General features: G+C 50.7%; 1 protein-coding gene across 1 annotated transcript in view; it reads right to left on the bottom strand.

Moving 5' to 3' along the window:
• Positions 1 to 22,836, bottom strand: part of nfxl1 (nuclear transcription factor, X-box binding-like 1) — a 100,919-nt gene that overhangs the window by 55,406 nt on the left and 22,677 nt on the right. Inside the window, 8 exon segments of the mRNA XM_065021169.1 lie at positions 1,474 to 1,495; positions 4,604 to 4,640; positions 4,643 to 4,691; positions 10,349 to 10,400; positions 10,402 to 10,506; positions 13,809 to 13,925; positions 22,035 to 22,170; positions 22,274 to 22,435. Of these exon segments, the coding sequence (XP_064877241.1) occupies positions 1,474 to 1,495; positions 4,604 to 4,640; positions 4,643 to 4,691; positions 10,349 to 10,400; positions 10,402 to 10,506; positions 13,809 to 13,925; positions 22,035 to 22,170; positions 22,274 to 22,435 (680 nt within the window).

The following is a 22,836-nucleotide window of genomic DNA, read 5'->3' as shown; positions in this document are numbered from 1 at the left end:
ACTCAGATGTAGATGAACATTATTTGCTATAACAACCTCCGTTAACTCTTCTGGGATGTTTTCCACTAGATCAGGAACATTGTTGCTATAACAGCCTCCACTCTTCTGGAAGGCTTTCCACTAGATGTTGGAACATTGCTGCTATAACAGCCTCCACTCTTCTGGGAAGGCTTTCCACTAGATGTAGGAACATTGCTGCTATAACAGCCTCCACTCTTCTGGGAAGGCTTTCCACTAGATGTTGGAACATTGCTGCTATAACAGCCTCCACTCTTCTGGGAAGGCTTTCCACTAGATGTTGGAACATTGTTGCTATAACAACCTCCTCTCTTCACAAGATTTCCCACCATCATGTCACGGTGAAATGACGCATTTTGACAAATGAATAAAAAAAATGAAAAATTGACATGTCTTGAGTCAGTAAGTATTCAACCTCTTTGCATAAGTATGTTCAGGACTAAAACTGTCCTGAACAAGTCAGATTGATGCACTGCTATTCTGTCTCCCTCCCTCCGTTAACTCCCATGTTTTCTCGTGATCAATCTGTTGATGTTCTTCCTGTTCTGTTTTGTTAAGCTCCCATTGGTTGAAAGGTCAGAGAGGGAGAGAGAGAAAGAGGGATGACATGACATTTGGAAATGAGGAAAGGAGTGAAGGAGGGATGTGAAAAGCAAACAAGACTTCTGTTGGTCTGACAACCTTTTAGGTTATCACTGGAGAGAGGGAGAGACCCGATGGAGAGAGGGAGAGGGATGGAGAGAGGGAGAGACCCGAAGGAGAGAGGGAGAGGGATGGAGAGACCCGGTGGAGAGAGGGAGAGGGATGGAGAGAGGGAGAGGGATGGAGAGAGGGAGAGGGATGGAGAGGGAGAGACCCGGTGGAGAGAGGAGAGGGATGGAGACCGGTGAGGGAGAGACCCGGTGAGAGAGGAGAGAGGATGGAGAGAGGGAGAGACCCGGTGGAGAGAGGGAGAGGGATGGAGAGAGGGAGAGACCCGGTGGAGAGAGGGAGAGGGATGGAGAGAGGGAGAGACCCGGTGGAGAGAGGGAGAGGGATGGAGAGAGGGAGAGACCGGATGGAGAGAGGGAGAGGGATGAAGAGAGGGAGAGACCCGGTGAGGGGAGAGGGAGAGAACCGGTGGAGCGAGAGAGAGACCCGGTGAGGAGAGAGAGACCCGGTGAGGTGGGAGAGAGACCCGGTGAGGTGGGAGAGAGACCCGGTGAGGGGGGAGAGAGACCCGGTGAGGGGGGAGAGAGACCCGGTGAGGGGGGAGAGAGAGACCCGGTGAGGGGAGAGGGAGAGACCCGGTGGAGAGGGAGAGGAGAGACCCGGTGGAGAGAGAGAGAGACCCGGTGGAGAGAGAGAGAGACCCGGTGAGGGGGGAGAGAGACCCGGTGGAGAGAGAGAGAGAGAGACCCGGTGAGGGGAGAGGGAGGGATGTGGAAAGTAAATAACCAAAAGTTCTCAGCTTACCTCATGCTCTCCAAGACAGGCCCTGTACAGAGAGGAAAATATGAGGTCAGTCTGCATCTCCCCCCAGATCCAGCTGCCTGCAGCGCAGTGACGCACTCTAGGACCAGACCACATCAGCATGACCACATGTCCCGAGCGCCACTGGCCGTGTGAGGTGTGTGTGGGGGGAGGGTCACCGCTGGCCGTGAGGGGGTAACCGCTGGCCGGGGGGTACCGCTGGCCGTGGGGGGTAACCGCTGGCCGTGTGAGGCTGGGGCGGTAACCGCTGGCCGTGTGGGGGTAACCGCTGGCCGTGTGAGGGGGGTAACCGCTGGCCGTGGGGGGTAACCGCTGGCCGTGTGAGGGGGTAACTGCTGGCCGTGTGAGGGGGTCAACCGCGTGGCGCCGTGGTAACCGCTGGCCGGGGGTCACCGCTGGCCGTGTGTGTGGGGGGGTAACCGTTGGCCGTGTGAGGGGGGTAACCGCTGGCCGTGTGAGGGGGTAACCGCTGGCCGTGGGGGGGGGTAACCGCTGGCCGTGTGAGGGGGTAACCGCTGGCCCGTGTGAGTGTGTGTGGGGGGTAACCGCTGGCAGTGGGGAGGTAACCGCTGGCCGTGTGGGGGGGTAACCGCTGGCCGTGTGATGGGGGTAACCGCTGGCCGTGGGGGTAACCGCTGGCCGTGTGAGGGGGGTAACCGCTGGCCGTGTGAGGGGGTAACCGCTGGCCGTGTGAGGGGGTAACCGCTGGCCGTGTGAGGGGGGTAACCGCTGGCCGTGTGGGGGGTAACCGCTGGCCGTGTGATGGGGGTAACCGCTGGCCGTGTGATGGGGGTAACCGCTGGCCGTGTGGGGGTAACCGCTGGCGTGGGGGGTGACCGCTGGCCGTGGGGGCTGGGGGTAACCGCTGGCCGTGTGATGGGGGTAACCACTGGCCGTGAAGGGGGGGGTAACCACTGGCCGTGAAGGGGGGTAACCACTGGCCGTGAAGGGGGGTAACCACTGGCCGTGTGAGGGGGGTAACCGCTGGCCGTGGGGGGGTGAGGGGGGTAACCGCTGGCCGTGGGGGGTAACCGCTGGCCGTGGGGGGGTGGGGGGGTAACCGCTGGCCGTGTGAGGGGGGTAACCGCTGGCCGTGTGGGGATGGGGGTAACCACTGGCCGTGTGATGGGGGTAACCACTAGCCGTGAAGGGGGTAACCACTGGCCGTGAAGGGGGGTAACCACTGGCCGTGAAGGGGGGTAACCACTGGCCGTGAAGGGGGGTAACCACTGGCCGTGAAGGGGGGTAACCACTGGCCGTGAAGGGGGGTAACCACTGGCCGTGTGACCACTGGGGTAACCACTGGCCGTGAAGGGGGGTAACCGCTGGCCGTGTGAGGGGGGTAACCGCTGGGGAGTGAGGGGGTAACCGCTGGCCGTGAAGGGGGGTAACCGCTGGCCGTGAGGGGGGGGGGGTAACCGCTGGCCGTGAAGGGAGGGGGTAACCGCTGGCCGTGGGGGGGGTAACCGCTGGTCGTGAAGGGAGGGGGGTAACCGCTGGCCGTGAAGGGGGTAACCGCTGGCCGTGTGAGGGGGGTAACCGCTGGCCGTGTGATGGGGGGGGGTAACCACTGGCCGTGTGATGGGGGGTAACCACTGGCCGTGTGATGGGGGTAACCGCTGGCCGTGAAGGGGGGCAACCGCTGGCCGTGAAGGGGGGTAACCGCTGGCCGTGAAGGGGGGTAACCACTGGCCGTGAAGGGGGTGGCCGTGAAGGGGGTAACCGCTGGCCGTGAAGGGGGGGGGTAACCGCTGGCCGTGTGAGGGGGGTAACCGCTGGCCGTGTGATGGGGGTAACCGCTGGCCGTGTGATGGGGGGTAACCGCTGGCCGTGTGATGGGGGTAACCACTGGCCGTGAAGGGGGGTAACCACGCTGGCCGTGAAGGGGGGTAACCACTGGCCGTGAAGGGGGGTAACCGCTGGCCGTGTGAGGGGGGTAACCACTGGCCGTGGGGGTGAAGGGGGTAACCACTGGCCATGAAAGGGGGGTAACCACTGGCCGTGTGGGGGGTAACCGCTGGCCGTGAAGGGGGGTAACCGCTGGCCGTGAAGGGGGGTAACCTGCTGGCCGTGAGGGGGGGGCAACCGCTGGCCGTGAAGGGGGGTAACCGCTGGCCGTGTGAGGGTGGGGGTAACCACTGGCCGTGATGGGGGGTAACCGCTGGCCGTGTGAGGGGGGTAACCGCTGGCCGTGTGACCGCTGGCCGTGTGGGGGGTAACCTGGCCGTGATGGGGTGGGGGGGGGGTAACCGCTGGCCGTGTGGGGGGGTAACCGCTGGCCGTGAAGGGGGTAACCACTGGCAGTGAAGGGGGGGGTAGGGGGGTAACCGCTGGCTGTGAAGGGGGGGGTAACCGCTGGCCGTGAGGGGGGTGGTAACCGCTGGCCGTGAAGGGGGGCAACCGCTGGCCGTGAAGGGGGGCAACCGCTGGCCGTGAAGGGGGGCAACCGCTGGCCGTGAAGGGGGGTAACCACTGGCCGTGAGGGGGGGCAACCGCTGGCCGTGAAGGGGGGTTAGGGTTATCTAACTACTCCTGCAGCGGTCTGGACGCCCCATGGTACAGCTCTGTTACTGTGTATGTTACTGTGTGTGTATGTTACTGTGTGTTACTTATGTATGTGTCTGTTACTGTGTGTTATTATGTGTCTGTTACTGTGTGTGTGTATGTTACTGTGTGTTACTATGTGTGTGTGTGTTATTGTGTGTGTGTTATTATGTGTGTGTTACTGTGTGTGTGTCTGTTACTGTGTTACTGTGTGTGTGTCTGTTACTGTGTGTGTGTCTGTTACTGTGTTACTGTGTGTTAATGTGTGTGTGTGTTACTGTGTGTGTGTGTTATTATGTGTGTGTTACTGTGTGTGTGTGTATGTTACTGTGTGTTACTGTGTGTGTGTCTGTTACTGTGTGTGTGTCTGTTACTGTGTGTGTTACTGTGTGTGTGTGTTACTGTGTGTGTGTGTGTGTTACTGTGTGTGTGTTATTGTGTGTGTGTTATTGTGTGTGTGTTACTGTGTGTGTGTGTGTGTGTGTGTGTGTGTGTTAATGTGTTACTGTGTGTGTGTTAATGTGTTACTGTGTGTGTGTTACTGTGTGTGTGTGTGTGTGTAACATACGTGGGTATAGGGACCAGGCAGGGCGGGCAGGGGAGAGTTTACGGACAAACGCAGGTTCTGACGACTGCTCCCACGGGCCTGCTAGGACCTGCAAAACAAGCAGTCTGAGACAGGAAGTATCCCAGCATACATGTAGGAGTCCAGGAAAAACATCCTGAATCAGCTGTTCTGATATAATCATTATGTAAACCACAACAATGAGGCTGTTCCCCAACTACTATGTTACTGAGGACCCTATACTAACCTGTACTAATGTCCCTGTTACTAACCCAGTCCCTATGTTACCCAGTCCCTATACTAACCCAGCCCCTATACTAACCCAGTCCCTATACTAACCCAGTCCCTATACTAACCCAGTCCCTATACTAACCCGGTCCCTGTTACTAACCCGGTCCCTACACTAACCCGGTCCCTGTACTAACCTGTACTAACCCAGTCCCTATACTAACCCAGTCCCTATACTAACCCAGTCCCTATACTAACCCAGTCCCTATACTAACCTATACTAACCCAGTCCCTATACTGTGTGGTCCCTATACTAACCCGGTCCCTATACTAACCCGGTCCCTATACTAACCCAGTCCCTATACTAACCCGGTCCCTATACTAACCCGGTCCCTATACTAACCCAGTCCCTATACTAACCCAGTCCCTATACTAACCCAGTCCCTATACTAACCCGGTCCCTATACTAACCCAGTCCCTATACTAACCTATACTAACCCAGCCCTATACTAACCTATACTAACCCAGTCCCTATACTAACCCAGTCCCTATACTAACCCAGTCCCTATACTAACCCAGTCCCTGTACTAACCCAGTCCCTGTACTAACCCAGTCCCTATACTAACCTGGTCCCTATACTAACCCGGTCCCTATACTAACCTGTACTAACGCAGTCCCTATACTAACCCGGTCCCTATACTAACCCGGTCCCTATACTAACCCGGTCCCTATACTAACCCGGTCCCTATACTAACCCGGTCCCTATACTAACCCGGTCCCTATACTAACCCGTTACTGTCCCTATACTAACCCGGTCCCTATACTAACCCAGTCCCTATACTAACCTGTACTAACCCAGTCCCTATACTAACCCAGTCCCTATACTAACCTGTACTAACCCAGTCCCTATACTAACCTGTACTAACCCAGTCCCTATACTAACCTGTACTAACCCAGTCCCTATACTAACCCAGTCCCAATACTAACCCGGTCCCTACACTAACCCTGTCCCTGTACTAACCCGGTCCCTGTACTAACCCAGTCCCTGTAATAACCCAGTCCCTGTAATAACCCAGTCCCTATACTAACCCAGTCCCTATACTAACCTATACTAACCCAGTCCCTATACTAACCCAGTCCCTATACTAACCCAGTCCCTATACTAACCTATACTAACCCAGTCCCTATACTAACCTATACTAATCCAGTCCCTATACTAACCCAGTCCCTATACTAAGTATCCCCTATACATAAGTCCAGTCCCTAACTATCCTATACTAGCCAGCCCTATACTAACCTATACTAAACCAGTCCCTATACTAACCCAGTCCCTATACTAACCCAGTCCCTATACTAACCCAGTCCCTAATAGTCCTAACCCAGTCCCTATACTAACCCAGTCCCTATACTAACCCAGTCCCTATACTAACCCAGTCCCTATACTAACCTATACTAACCCAGTCCCTATACTAACCTATACTAACCCAGTCCCTATACTAACCCAGTCCCTATACTAACCCAGTCCCTATACTAACCCGGTCCCTATACTAACCAGTCCCTATACTAACCCAGTCCCTATACTAACCTATACTAACCCAGTCCCTATACTAACCCAGTCCCTATACTAACCCAGTCCCTATACTAACCCAGTCCCTATACTAACCAGTCCCTATACTAACCCAGTCCCTATACTAACCTATACTAACCCAGTCCCTATACTAACCCAGTCCCTATACTAACCCGGTCCCTATACTAACCAGTCCCTATACTAACCTATACTAACCAGTCCCTATACTAACCTATACTAACCCAGTCCCTATACTAACCTCCCTATACTAACCAGTCCCTATACTAACCAGTCCCTATACTAACCTATACTAACCAGTCCCTATACTAACCTATACTAACCAGTCCCTATACTAACCTATACTAACCCAGTCCCTATACTAACCCAGTCCCTATACTAACCCAGTCCCTATACTAACCCAGTCCCTATACTAACCCAGTCCCTATACTAACCCGGTCCCTATACTAACCCAGTCCCTATACTAACCCAGTCCCTATACTAACCCAGTCCCTATACTAACCCAGTCCCTATACTAACCCAGTCCCTATACTAACCCAGTCCCTATACTAACCCGGTCCCTATACTAACCCAGTCCCTATACTAACCTATACTAACCCAGCCCTATACTAACCTATCCCTAACCAGTCCCTATACTAACCCAGTCCCTATACTAACCCAGTCCCTATACTAACCCAGTCCCTGTACTAACCCAGTCCCTGTACTAACCCAGTCCCTATACTAACCCGGTCCCTATACTAACCCGGTCCCTATACTAACCTGTACTAACGCAGTCCCTATACTAACCCGGTCCCTATACTAACCCGGTCCCTATACTAACCCGGTCCCTATACTAACCCGGTCCCTATACTAACCCGGTCCCTATACTAACCCGGTCCCTATACTAACCCAGTCCCTATACTAACCCAGTCCCTATACTAACCTGTACTAACCCAGTCCCTATACTAACCCAGTCCCTATACTAACCTGTACTAACCCAGTCCCTATACTAACCTGTACTAACCCAGTCCCTATACTAACCTGTACTAACCCAGTCCCTATACTAACCCAGTCCCAATACTAACCCGGTCCCTATACTAACCCGGTCCCTACACTAACCCGGTCCCTGTACTAACCCGGTCCCTGTACTAACCCAGTCCCTGTAATAACCCAGTCCCTATACTAACCCAGTCCCTATACTAACCCAGTCCCTATACTAACCTATACTAACCCAGTCCCTATACTAACCCAGTCCCTATACTAACCCAGTCCCTATACTAACCTATACTAACCCAGTCCCTATACTAACCTATACTAATCCAGTCCCTATACTAACCCAGTCCCTATACTAACCCAGCCCTATACTAACCCAGCCCTATACTAACCTATACTAACCCAGTCCCTATACTAACCCAGTCCCTATACTAACCCAGTCCCTATACTAACCCAGTCCCTATACTAACCTATACTAACCCAGCCCTATACTAACCTAGTCCCTATACTAACCCAGTCCCTATACTAACCCGGTCCCTATACTAACCAGTCCCTATACTAACCCAGTCCCTATACTAACCTATACTAACCCAGTCCCTATACTAACCCAGTCCCTATACTAACCCTGTCCCTATACTAACCAGTCCCTATACTAACCTATACTAACCCAGTCCCTATACTAACCTATACTAACCCGGTCCCTATACTAACCAGTCCCTATACTAACCTATACTAACCAGTCCCTATACTAACCTATACTAACCAGTCCCTATACTAACCTATACTAACCCAGTCCCTATACTAACCAGTCCCTATACTAACCCAGTCCCTATACTAACAAAGTCCCTATACTAACCCAGTCCCTATACTAAAGTCCCTATACTAACCCAGTCCCTGTACTAACCCAGTCCCTGTACTAACCCAGTCCCTGTACTAACCCGGTCCCTATACTAACCCGGTCCCTGTACTAACCCGGTCCCTATACTAACCCGGTCCCTATACTAACCCAGTCCCTATACTACCCAGTCCCTATACTAACCCGGTCCCTATACTAACCCAGTCCCTATACTAACCCAGTCCCTATACTAACCCAGTCCCTATACTAACCCAGTCCCTATACTAACCCAGTCCCAATACTAACCCAGTCCCTATACTAACCCAGTCCCTATACTAACCCAGTCCCTATACTAACCCAGTCCCTATACTAACCCAGTCCCTATACTAACCCAGTCCCTATACTAACCCAGTCCCTGTACTAACCCAGTCCCTACACTAACCCAGTCCCTACACTAACCCAGTCCCTACACTAACCCAGACAAGGGAAACAGGCCAATTTTATTTATTTAACCCTTTTTTAACTAGGCTAAGTCAGTTATGAACAAATTCTTCTGGTTACTAGTCCAACGCTCTAACCACTAGGCTACCCTGCCGCCTCTACACTCTAACCACTAGGCTACCCTGCCGCCTCTACACTCTAACCACTAGGCTACCCTGCCTCCTCTACACTCTAACCACTAGGCTACCCTGCCGCCTCTACACTCTAACCACTAGGCTACCCTGCCGCCTCTACACTCTAACCACTAGGCTACCCTGCCGCCTCTACACTCTAACCACTAGGCTACGCTGCCGCCTCTACACTCTAACCACTAGGCTACCCTGCCGCCCTACACTCCAACCACTAGGCTACCTGCCGCCTCTACACTCTAACCACTAGGCTACCTGCCCCCTCTACACTCTAACCACTAGGCTACCTGCCGCCTCTACACTCTAACCACTAGGCTACCTGCCGCCTCTACACTCTAACCACTAGGCTACCTGCCGCCTCTACACTCTAACCACTAGGCTACACTCTAACCACTAGGCTACCTGCCCCTCTACACTCTAACCACTAGGCTACCTGCCGCCTCTACACTCTAACCACTAGGCTACCTGCCGCCCCCAATAGGACTCCTTGTTATTTTCCATCTCCACTATAAATAACATATATATATTTTTACAGACCAATCTAACGCCCCACAGCAGAGTTGATGACCTGGCATCGGTGCCACCCCCTGGTGGATCCAATCTAACGCCCCACAGCAGAGTTGATGACCTGGCATCGGTGCCACCCCCGGTGGATTCAATCTCACGCCCCACAGCAGAGTTGATGACCTGGCATCGGTGCCACCCCTGGTGGAACCAATCTAACGCCCCACAGCAGAGTTGATGACCTGGCATCGGTGCCACCCCTGGTGGAACCAATCTAACGCCCCACAGCAGAGTTGATGACCTGGCATCGGTGCCACCCTGGTGGATCCAATCTAACGCCCCACAGCAGAGTTGATGACCTGGCATCGGTGCCACCCCTGGTGGATCCAATCTAACGCCCACAGCAGAGTTGATGACCTGGCATCGGTGCCACCCCTGGTGGAACCAATCTAACGCCCCACAGCAGAGTTGATGACCTGGCATCGGTGCCACCCCTGGTGGATCCAATCTAACGCCCCACAGCAGAGTTGATGACCTGGCATCGGTGCCACCCCTGGTGGAACCAATCTAACGCCCCACAGCAGAGTTGATGACCTGGCATCGGTGCCACCCCTGGTGGATCCAATCTAACGCCCCACAGCAGAGTTGATGACCTGGCATCGGTGCCACCCTGGTGGAACCAATCTAACGCCCCACAGCAGAGTTGATGACCTGGCATCGGTGCCACCCCTGGTGGATCCAATCTAACGCCCACAGCAGAGTTGATGACCTGGCATCGGTGCCACCCTGGTGGATTCAATCTCACACCCCACAGCAGAGTTGATGACCTGGCATCGGTGCCACCCCTGGTGGATCCAATCTAACGCCCCACAGCAGAGTTGATGACCTGGCATCGGTGCCACCCCTGGTGGATCCAATCTAACATCCCCCATTCAGTCATTCTGAAATGCTACCATTCTCTGAAACTGTCCTGTCAGCATGGCACACACACTCACCCTGTCGCTGGTCTTCACCATAACCTGGTCGTGGCAGGGTTGGGGACAGGGTGTTGGCATCGTTCAGGGCCAGGAGACAGGCCTGGCGACAGGGCGGGCAGGGACCAGGGTGGCAGCGATGGGTCTCTCTGCTGGGGTGGTGGCAGGATGGGGGAGACCTGGTGGGATGATAATCATTTAGACAGAGTGGTTTTTGTCTGTCCCTATAATGACTTTTATCTCAAATGTAACATCACAACATCATCATCACAACAACATCACAACAACAACATCACAACATCACAACAACACGACAACAACATCACAACAGCACAACAACAGCACAACAACAGCACAACATCACAACAGCACAACATCACAAAAACATCACAACAACATCACAACAACAGCACAACAACATCACAACATCACAACAACATCACAACAACACCACAACACCACAACATCATCACAACAACAACACAACAGCACAACAACAGCACAACAACAGCACAACAACAGCACAACAAGCACAACAACAACATCACAACAACACAACATCACAACAACATCACAACATCACAACAACATCACAACAACATCACAACATCAGAACAACACAACATCAGAACATCACAACATCACAACATCATCACAACAACATCACAACAGCACAACAACATCGCAACAGCACAACAACATCACAACAACATCACAACATCACAACATCATCACAACAACAACATCACAACAACAACATCACAACAGCACAACAACATCACAACAACAACATCACAACATCACAACAACAACATCACAACAACATCACATCACAACAACACAACATCACAACATCACAACATGACAACAACAACATCACAACAACATGACAACAACAACATCACAACAACATGACAACAACATCAACATCACAACAACACAACACAACAACAACACAGCACAACAACAGCACAACAACAGCACAACAACAGCACAACAACAGCAGCACAACATCACAACAGCACAACATCACAAAAACATCACAACAACATCAACAACAACAGCACAACAACAGCACAACAACATCACAACAACATCACAACACAACAACACCATCACAACAACAACACAACAGCACAACAACAGCACAACAACAGCACAACAAAAGCACAACAAGCACAACATCACAACAACACAACATCACAACAACATCACAACATCACAACAACATCACAACAACATCACAACAACAGCACAACAACATCACAAATCAGAACAACACAACATCACAACATCACAACATCACAACAAACAACAACATCAACAACATCACAACAACATCACAACAACATCACAACATCATCACAACAACATCATCACAACAACAACATCACAACAACAACATCACAACAGCACAACAACATCACAACAACAACATCACAACATCAACATCACAACAACACAACAACAACATCACAACAACATCACAACATCACAACATCACAACAACATGACAACAACAACATCACAACAACATGACAACAACAACATCACAACATGACAACAACAACAACAACATCACAACAGCACAACAAACATCACAACAACAGCACAACAACATCACAACAACAACAGCATCAACAACAACATCAACATCACAACAACAACACAACATCACAACAACAGCAACAACAACAACAACAGCACAACAACATCACAACAATCACAAAAACACACAACAACAACAACATCACAACATCATCACAACAACAGCACAACAACAGCACAACAACATCACAACAACAACATCACAACAACATCACAACACAACATCACAACATCACAACAACAGCACAATCAACAACAACATCACAACAACATCACAACAACATCACAACAACACAACATCACAACAACATCACAACAGCACAACATCACAAAAACAACATCACAACAACAACCACAACAACAACATCACAACAACAACATCACAACAACATCAACAACATCACACAACAACAACATCACAACAACAACATCACAACAACAACATCACAACATCATCACAACAACATCACAACAACAACATCACAACAACAACAACATCACAACAACATCACAACAACAACATCGCAACACAACAACAACAACAACATCACAACAACAACATCACAACAACATCACAACATCACAACATCACAACAACATCACAACAACAACAACATCACAACAGCACAACAGCACAACAACATCACAACAACAACAACATCACATCATCACAACATCACAACAACATCACAACAACAACATCACAACAACATCACAAAGTGGGCACAAATACAACAATGTCAATTACAACCAATATATCACTTTAACACATTGTTGAATAACAGTGAAGACATCAAAACACATCACTCCAGTGTTAATGCTAAATTGTCATTATTTCGTCACTACGGCCTATTTATTGCCTTAGCTCCCTAATCTTACTACATTTGCACACTGCACATAGATTGTTCTACTGTATTGTTGACTGTATGTTTGTTTATTCCATGTGTAACTCTGTGTTGTTGTTTGTGTCTCACTGCTTTGCTTTATCTTGGCCAGGTCACAGTTGTAAATGAGAACTCAACTGACCTACCTGGTTAAATAAAGGGTTAGGGTTATATATATAAATACCTGGTTAAATAAAGGGTTAGGGTTATATATATAAATACCTGGTTAAATAAAGGGTTAGGGTTATATATATAAATACCTGGTTAAATAAAGGGTTATATATATAAATACCTGGTTAAATAAAGGGTTATATATTATATATATAAATACCTGGTTAAATAAAAGGGTTATATATATAAATACCTGGTTAAATAAAGGGTTAGGGTTATATATATAAATACCTGGTTAAATAAAGGGTTAGGGTTATATATATAAATACCTGGTTAAATAAAGGGTTATATATATAAATACCTGGTTAAATAAAGGGTTAGGGTTATATATATAAATACTTAAAGGGTTTAAATAAAGGGTTAGGGTTATATATATATAAATACCTGGTTAAATAAAGGGTTATATATATAAATACCTGGTTAAATAAAGGGTTATATATATAAATACCTGGTTAAATAAAGGGTTATATATATAAATACCTGGTTAAATAAAGGGTTATATATATAAATACCTGGTTAAATAAAGGGTTAGGGTTATATATATAAATACCTGGTTAAATAAAGGGTTATATATATAAATACCTGGTTAAATAAAGTGTGTGTGCGTCGTCCCGTGTGTGTGTGTGTGTGTGTGTGAGTGTGTGTCTGGACGATGTCCCGTGTGTGTGTGTGTGTGTGTCGTCCCGTGTGTGTGTGTGTGTGTGTGTGTGTGTGTGTGTCGTCCTGTGTGTGTGTGTGTGTGTGTCGTCCCGTGTGTGTGTGTGTGTCGTCCCGTGTGTGTGTGTGTGTGTGTGTGTGTGTGTGTGTGTGTGTGTTACCTGCACAGTTCTTTGCAGCGTGGAGGCTTGGTACTCCTCTCCCTCCCACAGGGAACAGTCAGAGAGGTGGATTCACACACACACTTCACATCCAGTGTCTCTGGACAGGGATAGCAGCTGCCTGTAACACACAGAACCTTGTTTTACTACACCACACTGACTGAGAACAACCATCACTCATCTCACAGGTTGTCATTCCATCCCTCCTAGAGGGGGTGGGGGGTTCCATCCCTCCTAGAGGGGGTGAGGGGGTTCCATCCCTCCTAGAGGGGGTGAGGGGGGTTCCATCCCTCCTAGAGGGGGTGAGGGGGTTCCCATCCCTCCTAGAGAGGGCTTCCATCCCTCCTAGAGGGGGGTTCCATCCCTCCTAGAGGGGGTTCCATCCCTCCTAGAGGGGGCTTCCATCCCTCCTAGAGGGGGGTTCCATCCCTCCTAGAGGGGGGTTCCATCCCTCCTAGAGGGGGTTCCATCCCTCCCATCCCTCCTAGAGGGGGTTCCATCCCTCCTAGAGGGGGTTCCATCCCCCTCCTAGAGGGGGTTCCATCCCTCCTAGAGGGGGTTCCATCCCTCCTAGAGGGGGTTCCATCCCTCCCATCCCTCCTAGAGGGGGGTTCCATCCCTCCTAGAGGGGGTTCCATCCCTCCCATCCCTCCTAGAGGGGGGTTCCATCCCTCCTAGAGGGGGTTCCATCCCTCCTAGAGGGGGGTTCCCATCCCTTCTAGAGGGGGGTTCTGTATTCAGCCTTGTTATTACCTGTACGCAGCCTCGTTATTGTGGGTTAGGGGATTGTCAGTCAGCTGTTGCATTGTGGGTTAGGGGCTTGTCAGTCAGCTGTTGCATTGTGGGTTAGGGGCTTGTCAGTCAGCTGTTGCATTGTGGGTTAGGGGCTTGTCAGTCAGCTGTTTGCATTGTCAGTCAGCTGTTGCATTTGGGTTAGGGGCTTGTCAGTCAGCTGTTGCATTGTGGGTTAGGGGCTTGTCAGTCAGCTGTTGCATTGTGGGTTAGGGGCTTGTCAGTCAGCTGTTGCATTGTGGGTTAGGGGCTTGTCAGTCAGCTGTTGCATTGTGGGTTAGGGGCTTGTCAGTCAGCTGTTGCATTGTGGGTTAGGGGCTTGTCAGTCAGCTGTTGCATTGTGGGTTAGGGGCTTGTATTCGGCCATGTGATTTGATCTTAAAGCAGACAGACGAGGTATTAAAATGGGTTGACCTTAGACGCGTTCCATTGTCCACAACAATAGTTTTGAAAAACAACCTTTGCAACCACAGCGTGTGTCTCTGAGAGGTGTGTGTGTGTGTGTGTGTGTGTGTGTGTGTCTCTGAGAGGTGTGTGTGTGTGTGTGTGTGTCTCTGCGAGGTGTGTGTGTGTGTCTCTGCGTTGTGTGTGTGTGTGTCTCTGCGAGTGTGTGTGTGTGTGTGTGTGTCTCTGCGAGGTGTGTGTGTGTGTGTGTGTCTGCAGGTGTGTGTGTGTGTGTGTGTGTCTCTGAGAGGTGTGTGTGTGTGTGTGTGTCTCTGCGAGGTGTGTGTGTGTGTGTGTGTGTGTGTGTCTCTGAGAGGTGTGTGTGTGTGTGTGTGTCTCTGCGAGGTGCGAGGTGTGTGTGTCTCTGCGGTGGTGTGTGTGTGTGTGTGTGTCTCTGAGAGGTGCGAGGTGTGTGTGTGTGTGTGTGTCTATGCGAGGTGCGAGGTGTGTGTGTGTGTGTGTGTCTCTGCGAGGTGCGAGGTGTGTGTGTGTGTGTGTGTGTCTCTGAGAGGTGCGAGGTGTGTGTGTGTGTGTGTGTGTCTCTGCGAGGTGCGAGGTGTGTGTGTGTGTGTGTGTCTCTGCGAGGTGCGAGGTGTGTGTGTGTGTGTGTGTGTCTCTGCGAGGTGCGAGGTGTGTGTGTGTGTCTCTGCGAGGTGTGTGTGTGTGTGTGTGTCTCTGCGAGGTGCGAGGTGTGTGTGTGTGTGTCTCTGCGAGGTGTGTGTGGTCCGTTCCACTCCATCAGTGTATATATGACCACCATCAGCTAACTGATAACCTATCAACGCCGCACCCAAACCTTTTCCCCAGGCGGCACGGCGCCCAAAGGTCAGCCAATGTGAACAGAGACGAGGAGCGTGAATAAATTAGCACTGTTTCTCCCGCTGTTATCAGCCAATCACATCACAGCACAGAAAACAAACTAAACAAGAGACAAAGGAGAGGAAGAAGACACCACACCATACACACAGACACACAGACACACAGACACACAGACACACAGACACACAGACACACAGACACACAGACACCCAGAAACACAGACACACCATACACAGACACACAGACACACCACACACAGACACACCATACACAGACACACAGACACACCACACCATACACACAGACACACAGACACACAGACACACACAGACACACACACACAGACACACAGACACACAGACACACAGACACACAGACACACCACACCATACACACACACAGACACACAGACACACACACACACACACCACACCATACACACAGACACACAGACACACACACACAGACACACAGACACACAGACACACAGACACACAGACACACCACACACACACACACAGACACACAGACACACAGACACACAGACACACAGACACACCACACCAGACACACGGACAGACACACACACACAGACACACAGACACACAGACACACAGACACACACACATAGACACAGACACACAGACACACAGACACACCATACACAGACACACAGACACACACAGACACACAGCACAGACACACAGACACAGACACACACAGACACAGACACACAGACACACAGACACACAGACACACAGACACACAGACACACAGCACAGACACACAGACACACAGACACACACAGACACACCACATATACACACAGACACACACACAGACACACATACACATAGACACACAGACACACAGACACACACCACATATACACACACATACACATAGACACACAGACACACCACATATACACACATACACACAGACACATACACAGACACACACACAGACACACACACACATACACACACACAGACACACAGACACACACACACACAAACACACACCACACACACACACATACACACAGACACACAGACACACCACATATACACACAGACACACAGATATACACACAGACACACAGACACACAGACACACACACACAGACCACACAGACACACAGACACACCACATATACACACAGACACACAGACACACAGACACACAGACACACAGACACACACACACAGACACACAGACACACACACACACAGACACACAGACACACACACATACACACAGACACAGACACACAGACACACACAGACACACACAGACACAGACACACACACACAGACACACCACATATACACACAGACACACAGACACACAGACACACAGACACACAGACACACAGACACACACACACACCACATATACACACAGACACACATACACACAGACACACACCACATATACACATAGACACACAGACACACACACATATACACACAGACACACAGACACACCGACACACAGACACACAGACACACATACACAGACACACCACACATACACACAGACACACAGACACACAGACACACAGACACACAGACACACATACACACAGACACACAGACACACATACACAGACACACAGACACACCACATATACACACACACACAGACACACAGACAGACATGCACACAGACACACAGACACACAGACACACGGCACAGACACACAGACACAGACACACACATATACACACAGACCACACACACACACAGACACACACACACACAGACACACAGACACACAGACACAGACCACACATACACACAGACACACAGACACACACATATACACACAGACACACAGACACACAGACACACAGACACATATACACACAGACACACAGACACAGACACAGACACACAGACACACAGACACACAGACACACACACAGACACAGACACACAGACACACAGACACAGACACCACACACACACACACAGACACACAGACACACCAGCACATACACACAGACACACAGACACACCACACAGACACACAGACACACAGACACACAGACACAGACACACAGACACACAGCACAGACACATACACACAGACACACAGACACAGACACAGCACTAACACAGCAGCAGACACACAGACACACAGCACAGACACACAGACACACAGCACAGACACACAGACACACAGCTGGACAACACCATTCCATTATTGACACACAGTTAACCCAGTAGTACACACAGACACACAGCTACCACTAACATGCCACATTACACATAGGTGACAGACACCACCACTCACACAACACTAACATGCTGTGTTACCACAGACACACAGACAGCCCTCCTGACAACAGTACACAGACACACTAACATGCTGTGTTACCTTGGTGACAGACACAGGGACACACCACACATACACACAGCCCACACATACACACATACACACAGCTACACTGGTACACACAGACACGGGCAGTACACACATACACACAGACACAGCAGCACTGTCAACACAGACACACCACCTACACCAGATTTAACACACACCAGACACATAGACACACCACATATACACACAGGGGACACAACTGGTGGGGGACAACAGAACTCAGGGGGACACACAGACACCAGGGGGGACAGAACACCAGACACACATTCACACGGGGGGGACACCACAGGGGGATACACACAGGGGGACACACCACATATACACACAGACACACAGACACACCACACACAGACACACAGACACACAGACACACAGACACACAGACTTCAGACACACCACATATGCACAGACAACAGCCTCTGGTGTTGGGGCACACAGACCACACATACACCTTATGACAGGGCATGATACACACATACACAGACACACCACACATTCCCACACGACACAGTGCACACATACACCATCCACAGACACACCAGAGGGCAAGAAATAAAATATTACATTTGCACAGACACACCACACAGATGGATGGAGCTACAGTCCTGGAGCTAGAGACCTGGATAAACTACAGTTAACTAAAAGTCAACTGTAAAAGATGGAAGACATGAGTTTATTAACACTGTCTGCAGCACAGACACACAGACACATCTGTGACACCTCATATACACACAGTGTGTACACACATTCCATCACCTTGTCACAGGTGTCACACAGACACACAGACACACAGACACATCAGATACACACAGACACACAGACACACAGACACACCACACACAGAGACACACAGACAAGAGGACAGAGACACACAGACACGTGAACACAGACACAGTCAGAGACACAGAGGACAGAGACACAGAACACCACACACACAGAGACACACAGACAGAGGACAGAGACTAAGAACGTGAACACAGACAGTACACACAGAGGACACAGACACACAGACACACAGACACACAGAGAGAGTCAGAGACAAGAGGACAGAGACACACAGACACACCACATAACACACAGAGTCAGCACAGACAACAGACACACAGCACAGACACACAGAGAGAGACACAGGACAGACACACGTGACACACAGCAGACACACAGCAGACACAGAGGACAGAGACACACAGAACAGTGAACACAGAGACAGAGACAACAGCACAGACACGGACACACACACAGCACAACACAGCACAGACACACACAGCACAGACACACAGCACAGACACACGGACAGCAGCACAGACACACAGACACACAGAACAGAGGACAGACAGAACGCACAGAACACAGAGCAGTCACGCAGCAGACAGACAGACACACAGCACAGAGACACAGAGGACAGCACAGACACAGAACGCACAGACACAGAGAGTCACAGCACAGACTAAGAACGCTGAACACAAAGAGAGTCAAGACAAGAGGACAGAACTAACATGCGTGAACACAGACAGTCAGATGTGACTAAGATGCTAAGTTAACGTGACAGACACTGACAAGTGACTAACATGCTGTGACTTGGTGACAGAGACTAATTTGTGAACACAGAGAGTCAGCTCTGGTCACATGGCGGGCAGTTACCGCAGCACTGTCAACACAGAAACCTAGTCCTTTAACCAACCTCAGGGGGGCATAATTCAGGGGGGGACATAATTCAGGGGGGACAGAACTCAGGGGGGACATAATTCAGGGGGGAACAGAAGAGGGGGGACAGAACCCAGGGGACATAATTCAGGGGGGGCGGGAGACAGAAGTCAGGGTCATAATTCAGGGGGCGGGGGGACTAAGAACAGGGAACACAGGGGGACAGTCAGGGGGGACGGGGGGAAAGGGGAAGGAACTCACCTTCCTCCTGCACTGATGCAGGGACAGGCTCTGGTGTTGGGGCATTTAGACTCACAAAGGTACCCTTATGACAGGCATGAGACGTGTGTATTTCTCACATGCGACAGTGATTACCACAGGGGGCAGAGGGAATGAAATAAAATATTACATTTGGTGTGTGTTGGTTGGATGGATGGGCTAGAGAGCAGAGAGACAGAGTCCTGGAGGAGTCCTGGAGCTAGAGTCCTGGAGGCAGAGAGTCCTGGAGATAGAGGGGAGACAGGGAGACAGGAGAGAGTCCTGGACAGGAGTCCTAGAGCTAGACAGGGAGACAGTCCTAGGAGACAGAGTCCTGGGAGACAGGGAGACAGGGAGACAGGAGACAGGGAGGAACAGGTGGGAGACAGGAGACAAGGAGGCAGGGACACAGGAAGATCTCTGGAGGCAGAGGACAGAGACTAAGGAGGCAGAGAGTCAGGACAGACTAAGAACGGAACACAGGAGAGTCAGAGACAAGAGGACAGAGACTAAGGAGTGAACACAGAGAGAGACAAGAGGACAGAGACTAAGAACGGGAAGGCAGAGAGTCAGAGACAGGAGGACAGAGGAACGTGAACACAGGAGAGTCAGGGACACTAAGAACGGAACACAGAGAGAGTCAGAGGCGAAGACAGAGACTAAGGAGGCAGGAGAGACAGAGGACAAACTAAGAAGGTGAACACAGAGAGAGTCAGGAGACAGACTAAGAACGTGAACACAGAGAGAGTCAGAGGACAGACTAAAAACGTGAAGACAGAGAGAGTCAGGAGACAAGAGGACAGAGACTAGGAGGCAGGAGACAGAGAGTCAGAGGACAGACTAAGAGACAGGTCAACACAGAGAGAGTCAGAGGACAGGGAAGGGGAAGGTGTGTTATCTTACTTGACTTGCCGAGGGACAGGCCTGAATTGCCAGACCATAAATAGGACAGGGCTGTATGTGATTACCACAGGTGTGTTACCTGCTAGAGACAGGAGACAGGGAGATGTAGGCAGACAGTGAGATAGGACCTGGAGACAGGGCTGTATGTATTCAGGAGTGTGTTACCAGGAGACAGGAGGCAGGAGACAGGATTCAGGAGACAGGAGGCTGGAGACAGGGAGGCAGGAGACAGGGATTCAGGGGAGACAGGAGACAGGAGGCAGGGAGATGGACAGGAGACAGGGAGATAGGAGGCAGGGGTGTAGGGAGACTGAGACAGGGGCTGAGATGGATTCAGGGTGTGGAGACCTGTTGACAGGAGGCTGTATGTATTCAGGTGTGGGAGGCAGGGGAGATAGGAGGCAGGGGAGATAGGATTCAGGGAGACAGGAGGCCTGGAGACAGGAGCTGTATGTATTCAGGTGCAGGTTACCTGTTGACAGGGAGATGTATTCAGGTGTGTTACCTGTTGACAGGAGACAGGAGGTATGAGACAGGGAGGTGAGTTAGGAGGCAGGAGACAGGGAGGCAGGGGAGACAGGAGACAGGTCAAACAGGAGTTCCCAGATGTTCTGACAGGGCTGGAATTTGGAGTATTCAGGTGTGTTACCTGTTGACAGGGCTGTATGTATTCAGGTGTGTTACCTGTTGACAGTGCCACACAGGGCTGTATGTATTCAGGTGTGTTACCTGTTGACAGGGCTGTATGTATTCAGGTGTGTTACCTGTTGACAGGGCTGTATGTATTCAGGTGTGTTACCTGTTGACAGGGCTGTATGTATTCAGGTGTGTTACCTGTTGACAGGGCTGTATGTATTCAGGTGTGTTACCTGTTGACAGGGCTGTATGTATTCAGGTGTGTTACCTGTTGACAGGGCTGTATGTATTCAGGTGTGTTACCTGTTGACAGGGCTGTATGTATTCAGGTGTGTTACCTGTTGACAGGGCTGTATGTATTCAGGTGTGTTACCTGTTGACAGTGCCACACAGGGCTGGCACACTGTCTCTCTGCCTCCTCCTGTCCACAGACACACCTCTGGACACTGACCCTCGGACACGGCTCACACACACCTGAGGCAGACGGGTTGTATCAATACAGATCAATAAACTAAATCACCTCCATGGTTACCGAGGCTTGTCATTGATAAACTCCACTGCCCGTTCCCAGGGTTACCTGAGTGACAGCTGCTGTTACAGGCGTGTTGTTTACAGGGCAGAGTCTTGCCACAGGTCTTCTGACAGCTCCAGGGCTTGTTGCTACAGCGACGCGGGACGGGCATGGCCTTAGAACACATACAGCTGACTGATACCATCTTAGGACAAGGCGGACAGGGACCTGGAAGACAGAGGGTTCAACATGTTTACGCACCAATATATCGACATCAAACCAAACTTTGACTTGGCGCTCTTGTACCGCTTGCAGAGAGAACAGTCTATGACTGGGGGTGGTTGGAGTCTTTGACAGTATTTTGGGCCTTCTTCTGACACCGCCTGGTATAGAGGTCCTGGATGGCAGGAAGCTTGGCCCCAGTGATGTACTGGGTCGTACGGACTACCCTCTGTAGCGCCTTCCTCTGACACCGCCTGGTATAGAGGTCCTGGATGGCAGGAAGCTTGGTCCCAGTAATGTACTGGGCCGTACGGACTAACCTCTGTAGCGCCTTCCTCTGACACCACCTGGTATAGAGGTCCTGGATGGCCGGAAGCTTGGCCCCAGTGATGTACTGGGCCGTACGC

The sequence above is a fragment of the Oncorhynchus nerka genome, linkage group LG8 (assembly GCF_034236695.1).
Source record: "Oncorhynchus nerka isolate Pitt River linkage group LG8, Oner_Uvic_2.0, whole genome shotgun sequence".
NCBI lineage: Eukaryota > Metazoa > Chordata > Actinopteri > Salmoniformes > Salmonidae > Oncorhynchus > Oncorhynchus nerka.
This window is presented reverse-complemented; position numbering and strand designations above follow the sequence as displayed.